The sequence below is a fragment of the Myxocyprinus asiaticus genome, chromosome 46 (assembly GCF_019703515.2).
Source record: "Myxocyprinus asiaticus isolate MX2 ecotype Aquarium Trade chromosome 46, UBuf_Myxa_2, whole genome shotgun sequence".
In the NCBI taxonomy this organism is placed as follows: Eukaryota; Metazoa; Chordata; class Actinopteri; order Cypriniformes; family Catostomidae; genus Myxocyprinus; species Myxocyprinus asiaticus.
In genome coordinates this window covers 14,431,402-14,447,098 of record NC_059389.1, presented here as the reverse complement: position 1 = coordinate 14,447,098, position 15,697 = coordinate 14,431,402, and the positions used below count along the sequence as shown (strand labels likewise).

General features: G+C 42.3%; 1 protein-coding gene across 1 annotated transcript; it reads left to right on the top strand.

Moving 5' to 3' along the window:
• Positions 1–8,220: 8,220 nt before the first annotated feature.
• Positions 8,221–12,145, top strand: dusp6 (dual specificity phosphatase 6). Its single transcript, XM_051690316.1, has 3 exons — positions 8,221–9,133; positions 9,241–9,675; positions 10,475–12,145. Exons 1-3 carry the CDS (start codon positions 8,734–8,736, stop codon positions 10,786–10,788), a joined length of 1,149 nt encoding a protein of 382 aa, XP_051546276.1. The 5' UTR covers positions 8,221–8,733; the 3' UTR covers positions 10,789–12,145.
• Positions 12,146–15,697: the final 3,552 nt, after the last annotated feature.

The following is a 15,697-nucleotide window of genomic DNA, read 5'->3' as shown; positions in this document are numbered from 1 at the left end:
GAATTCATTGCCCAAAAAGTATGGCAACCTTGAAATTCTCAATATAAAACTGACTGCCATACTTACAGTATTGACAAATCATCAGAATGGCAATGCATAATAGATGGGTAAAGTTTGTCGAGACAAACTTTGATGTTAGCTTGACAAAACCTTGTCTGAAAGTTTAATAATTTAAGCTAGTTTTAAAAGTTTTCAATTTGATGGTTATATAGACAGCTAGATAGATAGATAGACAGAGAGATAGACTGTCACAAAGATAGTCAGATAACCAGTCATCAGATAGATAAGATAGATAGATAGATAGACAGACAGACAGACAGACCGATTGATCGATAGATGATTTAAAGAGAGCAACGTAGAGCAGATTAAAGGCCTTGTGTGGGTTTGATTACATAAAACATTTTGACAGTTGGAGTTTGAATTAACGAGCATTCCGTTGGCCCATTTGAAAATTCTGTAAATGTAAATCAGAGATTTTTCAGATTTTTTATCATCCCCTGTGTGACAACCATAAGTCCGATAGAACACTATTCCAAAACAGTCTGAAGGTCTGTACTTGAAATCTCTAGGAAGATTTAGTGTTAGAGATTTTTTTTTAAAAACTAAAAACTTAACAAAGTTTGTTGAATAGCAGCATGTGCTTCGTCAAGCCACCATAATAATGCATATCAACATCTAAGAGAAAGGTAAGCGCAGCGTAGTTGTAGCGGGAAGACTAGCAGCTATACATCATCTTACCATTAGCTAGGTAACTCCTAGCCAATCACATGTAAGCCATTGCTTATAAGTCTGCTCACAATCTATCGCACTACTGTTTCAGTGTGCTAACACAGCAACCTCCACCACCCCACCACCACCAGTTGAGTCCCGTCCTGCATGGGGGTAGGCTCCTTGCCCCTGCCTCCTGTCTCTGGCAGGATATGATGGTTCCGAGTACAACTTCTTTGGACCACCAGATGGGGCTTACGCCAAAGAGAGACATTACATTTCTGTTTTATATTCATAAAATAAATGTCATCTTAAATTTCACTCAAGTCTGCGAGTCTTCCTGATAGAAATATCTGTTCACTATCTGTCACTCACTCGACGTTGTGTCGATGTGACATTAGGGGTCACTCTTGGGAGCCCGAGACACCTCTGGTCTTTGATAAAAGGCCAGTGGAAATTGGCGAGTGGTATTTGCATACCACTCCCCCGGACATACGGGTATAAAAGGAGCTGATATGCAACCACTCATTCAGATTTTCTTTTCAGAGCTGAACGGTCGATGTTTACTGAGCTGACTGTTCAGCGCATTTCAGCGGCTTCTCCCTCCTCTGCACTGGTGCACTGCAGAGAACGCCCCTGGGCGCTTCGGCAGAAATAAGAGAGTATATTTTTCTATAAGAGTATATTTCTCTAAAAGAGCGGCACACACAGAATGTCTTTTTAAAGATGCATCTTTTTAAAGATGCCTTTCCGTTTGTATGTTATTCCTGGTTGCGTTCGTTATCTCTCAACTTCTGACGGTCACGATTGCTGTCTTTCGTGTCTGGGCGCGACCCACACAGAGACAGCGTTCATGGATGGATCATGTACTCATTGCGAGAACATGACCATGGTAACATTGCGGTCGTGGCACCCCAGCGGCTCCCCGCCTCCTTCCATCTACCTATGGGTATGAGGCCAGCACGGCTAGCACTGGGGGCTATTTGGGGACTCCAATGAGACCACCTCTGCCGGGTATCCCCCCACGGACCTCCCATTCCCCAGCACACTCGTCTGCCCCGATCGGGCTTCCGGATGAGTCCTCCCCCCGCTCGGGTACGGTCGCCCAGTCACAGGCTGACACAGAACGTAACACCATCTGGCACCTGCGACAAGATCTCTGGAATCTCCATGTCTGGCCACTGGACGGGACGCGGAAGACTTAAGCGGTCTACCACCCGCGGTGGTAGACTCAATCACTCAGGCTAGGGACCCCTCTACGTGGCGACTGTATGCCTTTAAGAGGCGTCTGTTCGCTAAGTGGTGTTCTTCCCAACGCGAAGACCCCCAGAGATGCGCAGTCGGATCGGTGCTTTCCTTCCTGCAGGAGAGGTTGGAAGGGTGGCTGTCTCCCTCCACCTTGAAGGTGTATATAGCCGCAACAGCAGCACACCACGACACAGTGGATGGTAAGTCCTTAGGGAAGCACGACCTGATCATCAGGGTCTACAGAGAGCCACCTTTGAGCCCTTGCAGTCAGCTGAGCTTAAGGCACTCTCTTTGAAGACAGCCCTCCTGACTGCACTCACTTCCATCAAGAGGGTAGGAGACCTGCAAGCGTTCTCTGTCAGCAAAACGTGCCTGGAGTTCGGTCCAGGCTACTCTCACGTGATCCTGAGACCCCGACCGGGCTATGTGCCCAAGGTTCCCACGACCCCTTTTAGGGATCAGGTGGTGAACCTGCAAGTGCTGCCCCAGGAGGAGGCAGACTCAGCCCTGACGTTGCTGTGACCGGTGCACGCTTTACACATCTATTTGGATCGCACGCAGAGCTTTAGAGTCTCTGAGCAGCTCTTGTCTGCTTTGGTGGACAGCAGAAAGGAAGCGCTGTCTCCAAGCAGAGGATCACCCATTGGCTCATTGACGCCATAACTATGGCATATCACGCCCAGGACGTGCCGCCCCCGGTAGGGCTACGAGCCCATTCTACCTGGGGTGAAGCGGCCTCCTGGGCCTTGACCAGTGGCGACTCTCTAACAGACATTTGCAGAGCAGCGGGCTGGGCAACACCCAACACCTTTGCGAGGTTCTACAATCTCCAGGTGGAACCGGTTTCGTCCTGTGTAGTGGCACACAGGTAAGTCCGGGACAGCTGGCTGGGTGTATCTCTTGCACATAGCGCCTTTCACCTCCCCTGAGCTGAAGACATGTGCCGTTGACTCCCAGTAGTGTTCACAAACTGTGTTCCCTGGCCGATTTCCTCCAAGCCCTGTGGCAGTCAAGATTGCAGAGAAACTCACTGCCGGCTCAGTACACGTGCTAACTAAGCCCTGTACTGGGGTAGGTGCTCCACATGTGGTGGTTCCCCGTAGGTAACCCCATGCGACATATATCTTCCGCTAATTCGTTTCCCTGTTGGTAAACTGCATCTTCCTGCTTGTACAAACTCCTTCCCCGTAGGGTAGGAATAACCATGGGACTTCTCCACATTGCATGCTTCCGACAAAGCTCAGCAAGACCATGTGATGTATTTCCACTCAAAATACCCCCCCCCTTGGGTGGGGTGTGGTCTCTGCGGTGTCTTCCCCTTGGGAGTGACACCCCCCTGACTAGACCTGGTGGCCCCAGTTGGTTAATTCCTTTTTGTTGGGGAGAGGAAAAAAAAGGGGATAAGAGGCCATGACTGGGCTAGCCTGTCTCTATCTTTTGGGTAGTCGACTTGTCCCCAAAGGGCCGTTCGACACTCATAACAGTGTTGGGGGAGGTTATGTGTCCGCCTGGTGTGCTGGCTACAAGGCACACAGTGGTCTGCCCATCACACACCGCCAGTTCACGTAACACAGTTCAGCCAGTTGTGGTGTTTCGTACAGGGACCCCTAGTGTCACTACATCGACACAATGTCGAGTGAGTGACAGATAGGGAACGTCCTGGTTACTTGCGTAACCTCCGTTCCCTGATGGAGGGAATGAGACGTTGTGTCCCTCCTGCCACAACGCTGAACTACCCGCTGAAATGGCCGGGACCTTGTCTCGGCTCCTCAGCACAAAACCTGAATGGGTGGTTGCATACCAGCTCCTTTTATACCCATATGTCCGGGGGAGTGGTATACAAATACCACTCGCCAATTTTCATTGGCCTTTTATCAAAGACCAGAGGTGTCTCGGGCTCCCAAGAGTGACCCCTAGTGTCACTACATCGACACAACGTCTCATTCCCTCCATCACGTTCCATGTTTATAAGATTTAATATTTTGTTAACACTTTGCAATAAGGCTCCATTAGGTATCATGAACAAACAATTACTAATTCATTTTAAAGCATTTATTAATCTTTGTTTATGTTAGTTCAGTTGTAACAATTGTTCATTGTTAGTTCATGTTAGTGCATAGTTAACTGTATGTAATAATATATATAACTTCTGATTTTGAAAAATGTATTACTATATGTTGAAATTAACATTAATCAAGATAAATAAATGTTGTAAAAGTATTGTTCATTGTTAGATCATGTTAACTAATGTTGTTAACTAATGTTAACAAATAGAGCCTTATTGTAAAGTGTTACCCATATTTCTGATGACAGACTCTCCCGTCAATAATAAAGACGACATCTCATCCAGATGCACTCTCTTTAGGCAATAAAGTAGGGGCCAAATTGGATTACAATGAGAATACAATTCAGCTTCCTCTGAAGATACAGGTTAATGGCCATTATGAAGGCACTGCATCATGTTTCATATGTTAATAGAGGGTGAAACTGGACACACCTTTGGCCCATGTGACTGCTGTGCATGTGAATGATGGGAGAGAACCTTGATGGACAATTAAAGACAATTTACTGACAAATGACACAGGAGACAGGATGTCTGACAACATGTTAATAAGGTTACCCTAATCTGGGCTACTGCATTCAAATTGCCCAAGGTGAAACATATTTTATTAGTGTTGTTACTTTAACAAACACTGCCTGGTCAAAAAAAGTTGCATACTCTAATATTTCATTGGACGGCCTTTAGCTTTGATTACGGCGCGCATTTGTCGTGGCATTGTTTTGACAACCTTATGCAACATCACAACATTTATTTCCATCCAGAGTTGCATTAATTTTTGCCCGAGCTCTTGTATTGATGACGGGAGAGTCGAACCACTCCGTAAAGTGTTCTCCAGCACATCCCAAAGACTTTTGATAGGGTTAAGGTCAGGACTGTGGTGGTCAATTCATGTGTGAAAATGATTCCTCATGTTCTACTCTTTCACAATTTGAGCCCGATGAATCAGGGCATTGTCGTCCTAGAATATGCCTGTGCCGTCAGGAAAGAAAAAATTCATTGATGGCATAACCTGGTCATTCAGTACATTCAGGAAGTCAGCTGACTTCATTTTATTGCTGCATAATGTTGCTGGGACTAGACTGACCAATTGAAGCAACCCCAGATCATAACACTGCCTCCAGAGGCTTGTAAAGTGGGCACTATGCATGATGGGTGCATTGCTTCATGTGCTTCCCTTCTTACCCTGACGTGCCCATCACTTTGGAATAGAATAAATCTGAACTCATCAGACCACATGACCTTTTTCCATTGCTCCACAGTCCAATCTTTGTGCTCCCTAGCAAATGTAAGTAATTTTTTCTGATTAGCCTCACTAACAAGTGGCTTTCTTGTGGCCACACAGCTGTTTAGTCCCAAACCTGTAAGTTCTCGTCGCATTGTGCATGTGGAAATGCTCTTACTTTCACTATTAAAATAGCCGCGAGTTCTACGGAGGTGTTTTTTATAATGTGACTTCACCAAGTGTTTTAGTGATATCCGATCATGATCATTCAAGATATTTTTCCAACCACATGTCTTCCATGAAGCTGACGGTTCACCACTATCCTTCCATGTTTTAATAATGCGTTGGACAGGTCTTAACCCAATTCCAGTGATTTCAGCAATCTCCTTAGTTGTTTTCTTGGCTTGATGCAGGCCAACAATTTGCCCCTTCTGAAACACAGTAACATCTTTTCCATGATCATGGGATATGTCTTCTGACATGGTTGTTTAAGAAATTAGAAGCTACATACTGCATCATTTAGGGTTCAAATAATTGCTGCCAGCTGAAACATATTAATCACTGCAATTATGATCCAATCACAGGCTCTTCAGTATCTGCTTATTTTTTTTTATTTTATTTTTTTTTTGGCCAGGCAGTGTATTAGGATCCAGTATCATTTAGAACAAGGAAGCCCCTGTGAACATGACTAAGAAAAATATTTCATGATGTTGTTCTTATAAATGTGTATAAAAAATATTTTTCTAAGCCCGCCTACTCATTTCAAATGGAACAACTTGAGAAACAATTGGCAACTTATTTGTTTTCGAGCAAAGACTTCTGCATTTCTCAGTACAAGAGACTTGACCTAACCTTTTAAAAGAGTACTAACCCCTTGGTTCATCACTATGCAAGTTAAAATTCAGCTTGTTATATTAAACTGATAGTCATTATAAAATTTCTGGTAATTAAATGCAACATTTTTATGAAAGACATCTGGGTAAACACAGGCGTAGGAATTCACTGCAGCTGTTAAAGTATTTGTGAGACTGATTTTTTTTTTTTTTTTTTTAAGCTTGCACACATGCTATCTCGCCACACAATCTGACATTAAGTACAGTTTAGGCAATGACTGTAGGTGGTAAAGAGAAACTGTCGAGGTCACATAGAGGGGCTGCAATTTGCATCTGGTGTTAAACTATTTTGATGGTCTATTTATGTTTATTGAGGTGATCATTCAGTGAGCTCATCTCCTGCCAGGGAACTCACAGATAGAACAACAGTTTTCAGAACAGAATGATCAGGAGAGAATTTAATCGAAACCTGTATGTTAAAAACGCAATGGCAATTTTTTTAAAGAGGCAGTTCACACCGAACGGATGAGCAGAACACGTGTCTCTAGACGCGTTTTTTAACAGTTTTAACGTGACACGGTGGCTGTGTTTGGTTTCGAAGGCTGCGTGCTAGGTAAGACGCGTCCTTTGAAGGCTGCAGTATAGGGAGTGTCCTCCTTTGAACAAGCCTCGTTTAAACGAGACCGCCTTCGTAGGACAAATGGAAACGGAACGTAACATGGTTGCTATGACAGCACGCCACTCTTTAACAATCGCGAGCACTTTGAGTGAGAAGGGAACAAAGTCCCTTTGGAAGGGAATGCATGAGGTACATTTTAGGATAGTTATAATGATGTAAAGAAAATAGATTTTACAGGTGTACTTTTAGTCTAATAGTTTATTTTAATTATAAATAAATATATTTATACATATTATATACTCTGCACCCATCAACTGAGGTACTTCAACTTGGGAATTAACATTCCTTGCATTTGAACATCATGGCTGTGTCTCGTTTGGAAGGCTGCATGCTAGGTAGAACGAGTCCTTTGAAGGCTGCAGTATACCGAGTGTCCAACTTTAAACAAGTCTCCTTTAAAGAGACGGCCTTCGTAGGACAAACGGAAACGGAATGTAACATGGTTGCTATGACAGCACGCCACTCTTTAACAAGCGCAAGGGCTTTGAGTGAGAAGGGAACAAAGTCCCTCTGGAAGGGAATGCATGAGGTACATTTTAGGAGAGTTATAATGATGTAAAGAGAAAAGAAAATAGATTTTACAGGTGTACTTTTAGTCTAATACTTTATTTTAATTATATATTATTATAATTATACATATTATATACTCTGCACCCATCTACTTAGGTACTTCAACTTGGGAATTAACATTACTTGCGTTTGAACATCATTTTTACGGGCAAATTGGTGTTATTTTGTTAGACATTTCCATTGAAGCTAAGAATTGTGGGTTGTGTGTGCCCACGAAGGATACACCTCATGCATCCTCCGAATTCCCGTGAAAGGTCGCATTCGAAGTGTCCTACTCGCTTTTATGAAACGAGACAGTCTCGATGACGTATGCGTCCGAGAAATGCGACCTCCGGAGGACGCATCCTTCCAACGTCAAAGTTCATCTAGCGCATGTTTACATAGGAATACAATTGAAAAACAGCGCGAACGGACGCAAAAACGCCTTCGGTGTGAACGGCACCTGAGTTTTTTTTTTATGTTAACAGTCATAATAATGCCCCCCCCCCCCCCCCCCCCCCACCGTTAAAAATATGTTCATTTAATAATCATTGGCAAGACGCTGAATGGACTGCGACGTACTAGGTTCCACACACCGACCTACAAACAGCAGCTGCATGAATCTGAAATGCGGCTAAACTGAGTTCAAGAGTGTAACCTGAGCGTAAGTTATATAGACCTCTCGCCAAATACACTCACTTACTCCTCCATCCTTCCCGTGCAGTGCCTCTCTACCGTTGTTTGTTTGCACTCCGCTGGTCCGGAGCGGAAATTCCTTTCCGTTTTTGTGAATGACAAACTTATTAACAATTCATCAACACAGTCTGTTCCATCCGGCCCCGTTTCCACGGCGACGATAGCTCGGCGCCCTCTGATTGGCTGGCCGACATAATGTATCCATTGAAACACCTCGCGCTTGTATTCATTCACTTGCTGGTTGAGACAGAGAGCGTATCAAGGACTAGAGCAGAGGACGCAGCGAGCAAGGAATAAATATCGAAAGGAAATAAATCTACAAGGCGATCTGCGATCGATATTCGCGTGGATATCGCGATCGATTTGCGCGCGAGAGAAAAAAATATCGAAGGCGAGAGAAGAGAGGTTATATAACAGGAAGACAACGTCAGTGGCTGCAGCTCACTCACTGGCTACTAGTGTGAGTCATTGATAAATGCACAGACATCCTAAGCACAGTTGCATGAATGGAGTGGAAGTAGAGCGAGTCTGAGCTTGACGTTCGAACCGAAACCTGAACTTTTAAACCAATAGCGTTATATGAACAATTCCTGACTTTTCACTATATAAGAAGAGACTTTCATAACGTTTCTCACGAGAGAATCTCAATGCTTCAAACCTGAGACATCTACGGCCTCTTGCAGTGCGTCTTCTCCGCAGTTTTAGCTCGTACGGTACGGTAACCGCTATTTTACTAATGCTCGATAAGTTCAAACCCGTGCAGTTCGATTCGGTCATGGCTATAAGCAAGACGGTAGAGTGGCTTAAGGAGCAACTAGAGACGCGCAAGGACTGTTTGCTGGTTATGGACTGCCGAACGCAAGAGCTGTATGAGTCGTCGCACGTCGAAATGGCCATTAACGTGGCTATCCCGAGCCTCATGCTCCGGCGATTGAAGAAGGGCAATCTGCCCATAAAGTCTCTGCTTTCTAACGGGGAAGACCGCGAGAGATTCGCGCGGAGGTGCAAGACGGATACGATCGTGTTGTACGACGAGTACAGCCGAGAGTGGAATGAAAATATAGACGGCGGCTCTGTGTTGGGTTTGCTGCTGAGGAGAATGAAGGACGAGGGCTACAAGGCGTTCTATCTTGAGGGTATGTTGATTTTTAGGTTGTTTCGATTACCTCAGTGTGTAATATATTGCATATTCGTGGTTTACCGTCTATATTTATTTACTAAAACCAATTCTTCAACTTCACAGGTGGTTTCAGCAAATTTCAAGCTGAATATCCAATGCTGTGCGAGACGAACCTCGACGGTTCTTCCAGCAGCAGTTCACCGACCTCCCAGGTCCTCGGACTCGGAGGTCTCCGGATCAGCTCCGACTCCTCGGACATCGAGTCGGATATCGATCGAGACCCGAGCAGCGCCACCGACTCGGACGGCAGCCCCCTGTCCAATCCCCAGCCCTGCTTCCCCGTGGAAATCCTGCCGCATCTGTATCTGGGCTGCGCGAAGGACTCCACGAACCTGGATATTCTGGAAGAGTTTGGCATCAAGTACATCTTGAACGTGACTCCTAATCTGCCCAACATGTTCGAGAACGCTGGAGAGTTTAAGTACAAGCAGATTCCCATCTCGGATCACTGGAGCCAGAATCTTTCCCAGTTTTTTCCAGAAGCCATCAGCTTCATTGGTGAGAATCAATTATAAACACAATCAGCACCACAAAATGGACCATTATTGCCTTCCATTCAGTCCTAGTTTTGATAAGCCAATAGGTCAAGGGATTGTCAAGAAACTAAAACAAAAAATGCAGACCCTTTCAGGGTTAAGGTGTATTTACACTGTTGAGTAATTAACTTCAGAAACAATTATAGTCAGCCTAATAGGCTAGTCAGTGGATGGCACCATTTTATTGTTTGCATAGTAACATATCTTCGGGTTGTGCAGTTGTGACACAAAGGCTTATGATGAAACAGGAGACGGAGGGGGGAGGCAGTAATTTAAACTCAACAGGAAGGAAGCAGCATTTAAAGTAATCTAGGACAGAGCAATGTTTCGCCACACAATGAGGACCATTTACGGGGCAGTGTCGACATCCTGTTGGTCTTGACAGGTTGCTGCCATGACTTCTACATTTACACGCCCAAGTGGTGCCATTGTCGAGTAACCTGGTGAGCGGAAGGATCATTTGATTAACCATAATAGTCCATTTCCATGTCACATTCCCTGAGAAAATGGACGAGTTGTTTCGCTCCGTCTGCAGTCATACACCAGAAAGCCCATTAAATGAGACCCTGTTTTGTCACTGCTGGGTCTGTAATGAATTCTGAGATACTGCCCTCAACAACAGAGCCAATGTTTAATTGCATATCCATAATACATTGACCTGAGTTGTGCATTTTAGCGAATAAAATTGGTTGCTTGATTGTGATTTGTGATTGTGAGTTTGGAAAGACAGAAAAACTAATTAACTTTTGTTTTGTCTCCAGATGAAGCCCGTGGACAAAAATGTGGCGTGCTTGTTCACTGCCTGGCAGGTATCAGCCGCTCCGTCACAGTGACGGTGGCCTACCTCATGCAGAAGCTCAACTTGTCCATGAACGATGCTTACGACATTGTTAAGATGAAGAAATCCAACATCTCCCCTAACTTTAACTTCATGGGCCAGCTATTGGACTTTGAGCGTACTTTGGGCCTCAAGAGTCCTTGTGACAACCGCATGGCAGCTCCATCCCAGCCATTGTACTTCACCACACCGACCAACCACAATGTCTTTCAGCTGGACCCACTTGAGTCCACGTGAGGTCTTGCCACGGTGACCCCCTTTTGGCTCTAAAAGTGTTTGAATCTAGAAACATGGTTTCTCTTTTTTGACACCTGTCAAAGGGTTCCTCATGTTATTGATAGAGTTGGCTTGAGAAGACAGCCGACCAGAGTAGCCACTGATGGGGCATGTGGTGTGCCCAGAGCTTATAAGCTGCTGTTTAATGGAGAAAGAGAGCAGACATTATCTGTGACTCTGTATCTCCAGGACTCTATAAAGTAGTTCTTGTTTTATATATATATTTAAATATATATACATACTGAAGCATGGAAAGACTGTCAGCTATGAAAAGAACTTGTGTGGAATGTCCGATATACTATGACTGGGGCTGGTGTGCCAAAGAGACTTTACTGGAACTGAACAATTACAAATACTCTTATTTGATTTGTTTAGCACTTGCACCTTCAAAAATTTTTAGGTGTGCTCTAACTTGTCTTCAATGAAGACTTGCCTGTTTTGGGACAATATTCCCTCGGTAATGATGGCAGAGTGTACTGTACTCCAACTTATTTGCGTGGAGAAATTTTTGAAACATTTATACATGTGTATATTAAAGATGTTGGTAAGCCTTGCCGTAGTTATAAATATATATATATCTGTTTCAAAGGAACAGCTGTAGATTTTCTTCTTCTTTTTGTCCTCCTTATGTAAGCGAACTGAATATTGGTCCATATTATCTTTATCAATGAGTTAAATGCCAAAAACGTTAACAGGTTTTGCGAGATTATTAATGTATATATGTATAATATATTTCCTTTTTTGCTTTTATGGATAAATTCAGCCTTGTAATCACCAACACAAATCAAAGTCATTGTTATCTCTTGCCTTAGTTCTGTACATTAAGTGTTATTGTGCATTCACCTTCAAGAGCAGTTCCCCATAAGCTTCTCAACAGCTCTCAATACTCTTGCAGACTGGACTATACGAACTTGCACGGTTAAGAGGGGTTGTCCAAACTTGTGTGTGTATATATACAAGGCATTCCTCGAATGCTACTTGGCGGGGTTTCAAGATGCATGCTCATGTAGGAACCATATGCCTTTATCCTTTTTTTTCTGGGGACATTGAAAGGTGAAAGCAAGTAATGCTGATTTTATTTTATTTTTTTTTTTTTTTGTGCAAGGATTTGAGGCCTGGGAGAAATTTTTCATCTCTCCTCTTCAGGGAAGTTCTGTGAAATGCAATTTTTTGTGAGAGAAGTGACTGAAATGGTTTTCAGGGGGTTTTGTTGTCCCTGTTTGGGGGGAGGGGCTATTTTACAGAACCACTCCGTCCAATATTACGAATGTAAAGAAATAAGTTATTAATAAATTGCTACTTTGTCTATTCAAATCTACTCATGATGTCTCTCTCTGTTTTCTGTGGTCGCCTTAAAAATGTAAAAATAGACATTAAAATTTCAAATGAGTTCAGAAGTGCCACATTTACACGACATTTATTAAATGAATATTCCAGGTTCAATACAAGTTAAGCCCTTTAACAGCATTTGTAGCATAATATTGATAAAAAAAAAAAAATTTCCACATGTTCCTCCTTTTCTTTAAAAAAACGCAAAAAAAAAGTTCCAGTGAGGCACTTACAATGGAAATGAATGGGGCTAGTCCGTAAATCTTAAAATACTCACTATTTCAAAAGTACAGTCATAAGACTGATTTTAGTGTGATAAAATCGCTTTATAACTTTTCTGTGTAGTTCTATCCAATTTTACAACTTTGTTGCCATTACGATGAAACACCGTAAACCCTGTTATCCCAGTAAACAAGGATTTAAACAACTTTACAGCTAAAATAATACATAAGTTTTAACAGAAGAATTAAAGTTATTATTATTATTATAAACTTCACATTTCTGTCTTTAAACCCTCCATGAACTGCATCACTGTAGCCTCGATTTGTTTTTTAAGAATGTTTTTTATTATACCATAAATTATAATATAATATAATAAAATTCTGAATTCTTCTTTGTGGTAATCAACATTGTGCCACAAATGCTGTTGATTGAGCTTAACTTGTTTTAAACCCAGAATATTCCTTTGATTTAGCAGATATTTTTATCCAAAGTGAACTTACAGATAATGCATTTTGTAGCACACAGTTAATTAATCACTTAAAAACAATATTTTTACTTTTGTTTTTTGCATTTCATTGACACATTTTTGCCAACAATGTTCACAGGTTCAAAGACAAGATTAACCTTTGATGTCATATTTGTGTAATGTACAACAGCATTTCCTGATGTTGACAACATCAATTAAAAAAAGATTATAGAGTGTTAAGTAAACAAAACAGCTTTCCATGTGGACAGGCTGGTATTTCCAGGTACTGGCTGGTCCCACTTCCTGACAGGAGATCAGTAGCTCTGCAGGCTCCTACGCTAAAAGCAAGCTGTGGCAAAACAAGCCATAACCCGACACCCTCTTGGCTTTTGCATACAACAGATAAAGAGATAATCCCTGTGTGGGAGTGAGAAGTAGGTTTTATGAGTAATTACTATTTCTGATGGCAAAACATGTATTTTATATCTAATAATAATGATTATCTATTCAACAAATGTGTAAAAATGCACACAATTTTCAAGGATTTACCCATTTTGTACAACCCCTGTTTTGTTTCAGGGTTATGATTGTTTAGAATTTTTAATGTAATTTTTTATTTCTATTTTATTTACAATTTCCTTTTCAGCTATATTTAGTTGTAGTAGTATTATTTAAATGTTGTATAATTATCAATTATTAATTATATTATAATTAAATTAAATATAAAATATTTACTCACTGAACACTTGATTAGTAACACCTGTACAACTACTTATTCATGCAATTATCTAATCAGCCAATCGTGTGGGGCATTGCAATGCATAAAACCATTCAGATATGGGTCAGGAGCTTCAGTTAATGTTCACATCAACCATCAGACTCTGGGAAAAATGTTGGTGCCAGATGGGCTGGTTTGAGTGTTTCTGTAACTGCTGATCTCCTGGGATTTTCACACACAACAGTCTCTAGAGCTTACTCAGAATGGTGCCAAAAACATCCAGTGAGTGGAAGTTCTGCAGACGGAAACGCCTTGTTTATGAGAGAGGTCAACGGAGAATGGCCAGACTGGTTCGAGCTGACAGAAAGGCTAAGGTAACTCTGATAACCCCTCTGTACAACTGTAGTGAGCAGAATAGCATCTCAGAATGCACAACACGTCGAACCTGGAGGCAGGCGGGCTACAACAGCAGAAGACCACGTCAGGAACTTTATTAGGACCAAAGTGTTCCTAATAAAGTGCTCCGTGAGTGTAGCTTTCTACAGCAGGTTTTTGCATAATGGTGCAGTCTTTATCTAAGTATACATGACAATAAGAAATTTAATATTTGAAGGACGTCAGCTGAGAAGGTGCATCAGGTCGCACATCAACTCTGTTTTTCAGAGCATGCACACAATGCCGAGGTTAATTGCGGTCCGAATAACGAGTACACATGCTGGACAAAGCTAAGCCACAATCGTATTATCAAGGTCTGTTTATCCGACTTTGCAAAAAATCTGACTAGTACAATCTCAGTCGGACTAAAGCGCTTGCATGACATTTTTAATTAAAATTAAAATTGAACATTTAAATAATTGTTTTAGTCTGACTGAAATTGAACTTTTAAAGTGCATGTAAATGTACTGACTGTTACAGGTCGAAGTTTAAGCAGCGAACATAAACCAAATAGTTTGTGACTATACTTGGCTGGTGTGCTAATCCTGTGCGAAGTGTTTCAGTCTCTGTTGTCCTCTTGTAACAGACTGCACTGTGAAGGATTTGCCAACATGCCCAGCAATTTCCGGTGCTCAAGTTCCAGTGTCTCCAACACCCCCCTTTCCCCAAACCTCACCCTTTGTACACCCATCAGGCGTCATTCACCCACCACCCATTCCCTGCTCGCCAGCTGCAATCTTCCATTTGTGTCGTTATGTGATTTGCAGCAGTAAAGGCCACCCCTGGCTATATGACCTCTCCTGTTCTCAATCACTCTTAATGGGCAGGTACATATCCAGCCAATCGTTTTGGCTGAAACAGATGGCTCGGTCCAACCCTGTTAGTGCACTGTAGATCCCAACTCTAGCTCTATTCTCATTCACACCATTTTTAATTCTGATTGCATGTTCACAATCCTTCCAACACAGTCTCATGACAACTCAGAATAATTTGTACGAGAGGGTGAAATCGTAAGATATGAGAATGATATGACTTCTATTCCAATAGAGACCGACCAATAAGCAAACAGATTTTCAAATCGATATAATGCAGACATCAAATTTTAGCTAGCCTCCTATCCTACACATCATTAGGTTTAGGGTTTGGGTTGGACTGTATGATTAGGTTTGGATTAGGGCTTACATTTAGGAAAAATGTATAACTCTTGTTCAAAACCCAGATGTTTCATTTTCTTCTTTGGAACACAACAGTGATTTTCCTATTAAAATCATGGTTAGGGGTTAAATCAGTGAGCTGATCTGAATGTGTGCTTTAAGGTTTATCAAAACCTTTTTTTCAGTCCAAAAAAATATATATAGAAATATTGTAGTGTATCTTTTGTCTCATCTTTGTTTTCTCCCATAGCAAACAGCTTATCAAGACTAAACATCCTGAGGGTTACACACAGGGCAACATGGAGATTGAGTGTTGTGAGCAAACAGCATAGTGAGCACAGTGGAAATGCTGTTATCACACTTAAATGCTACAGGCTCTTCTCCAAGCCACCCACATGGGAAGTGAGAACGTCCGCCAACGTGGGGAGAGAGAGCTCAGCTCACCCCTCACAAAGTGATCTCTTTACCTCCTGCTCTCTCCCTGTTTCTCCATCTCTCAACCACTTTTAATTAGAACAGGCTTCCAAACAAGCCGGAACTACCAAG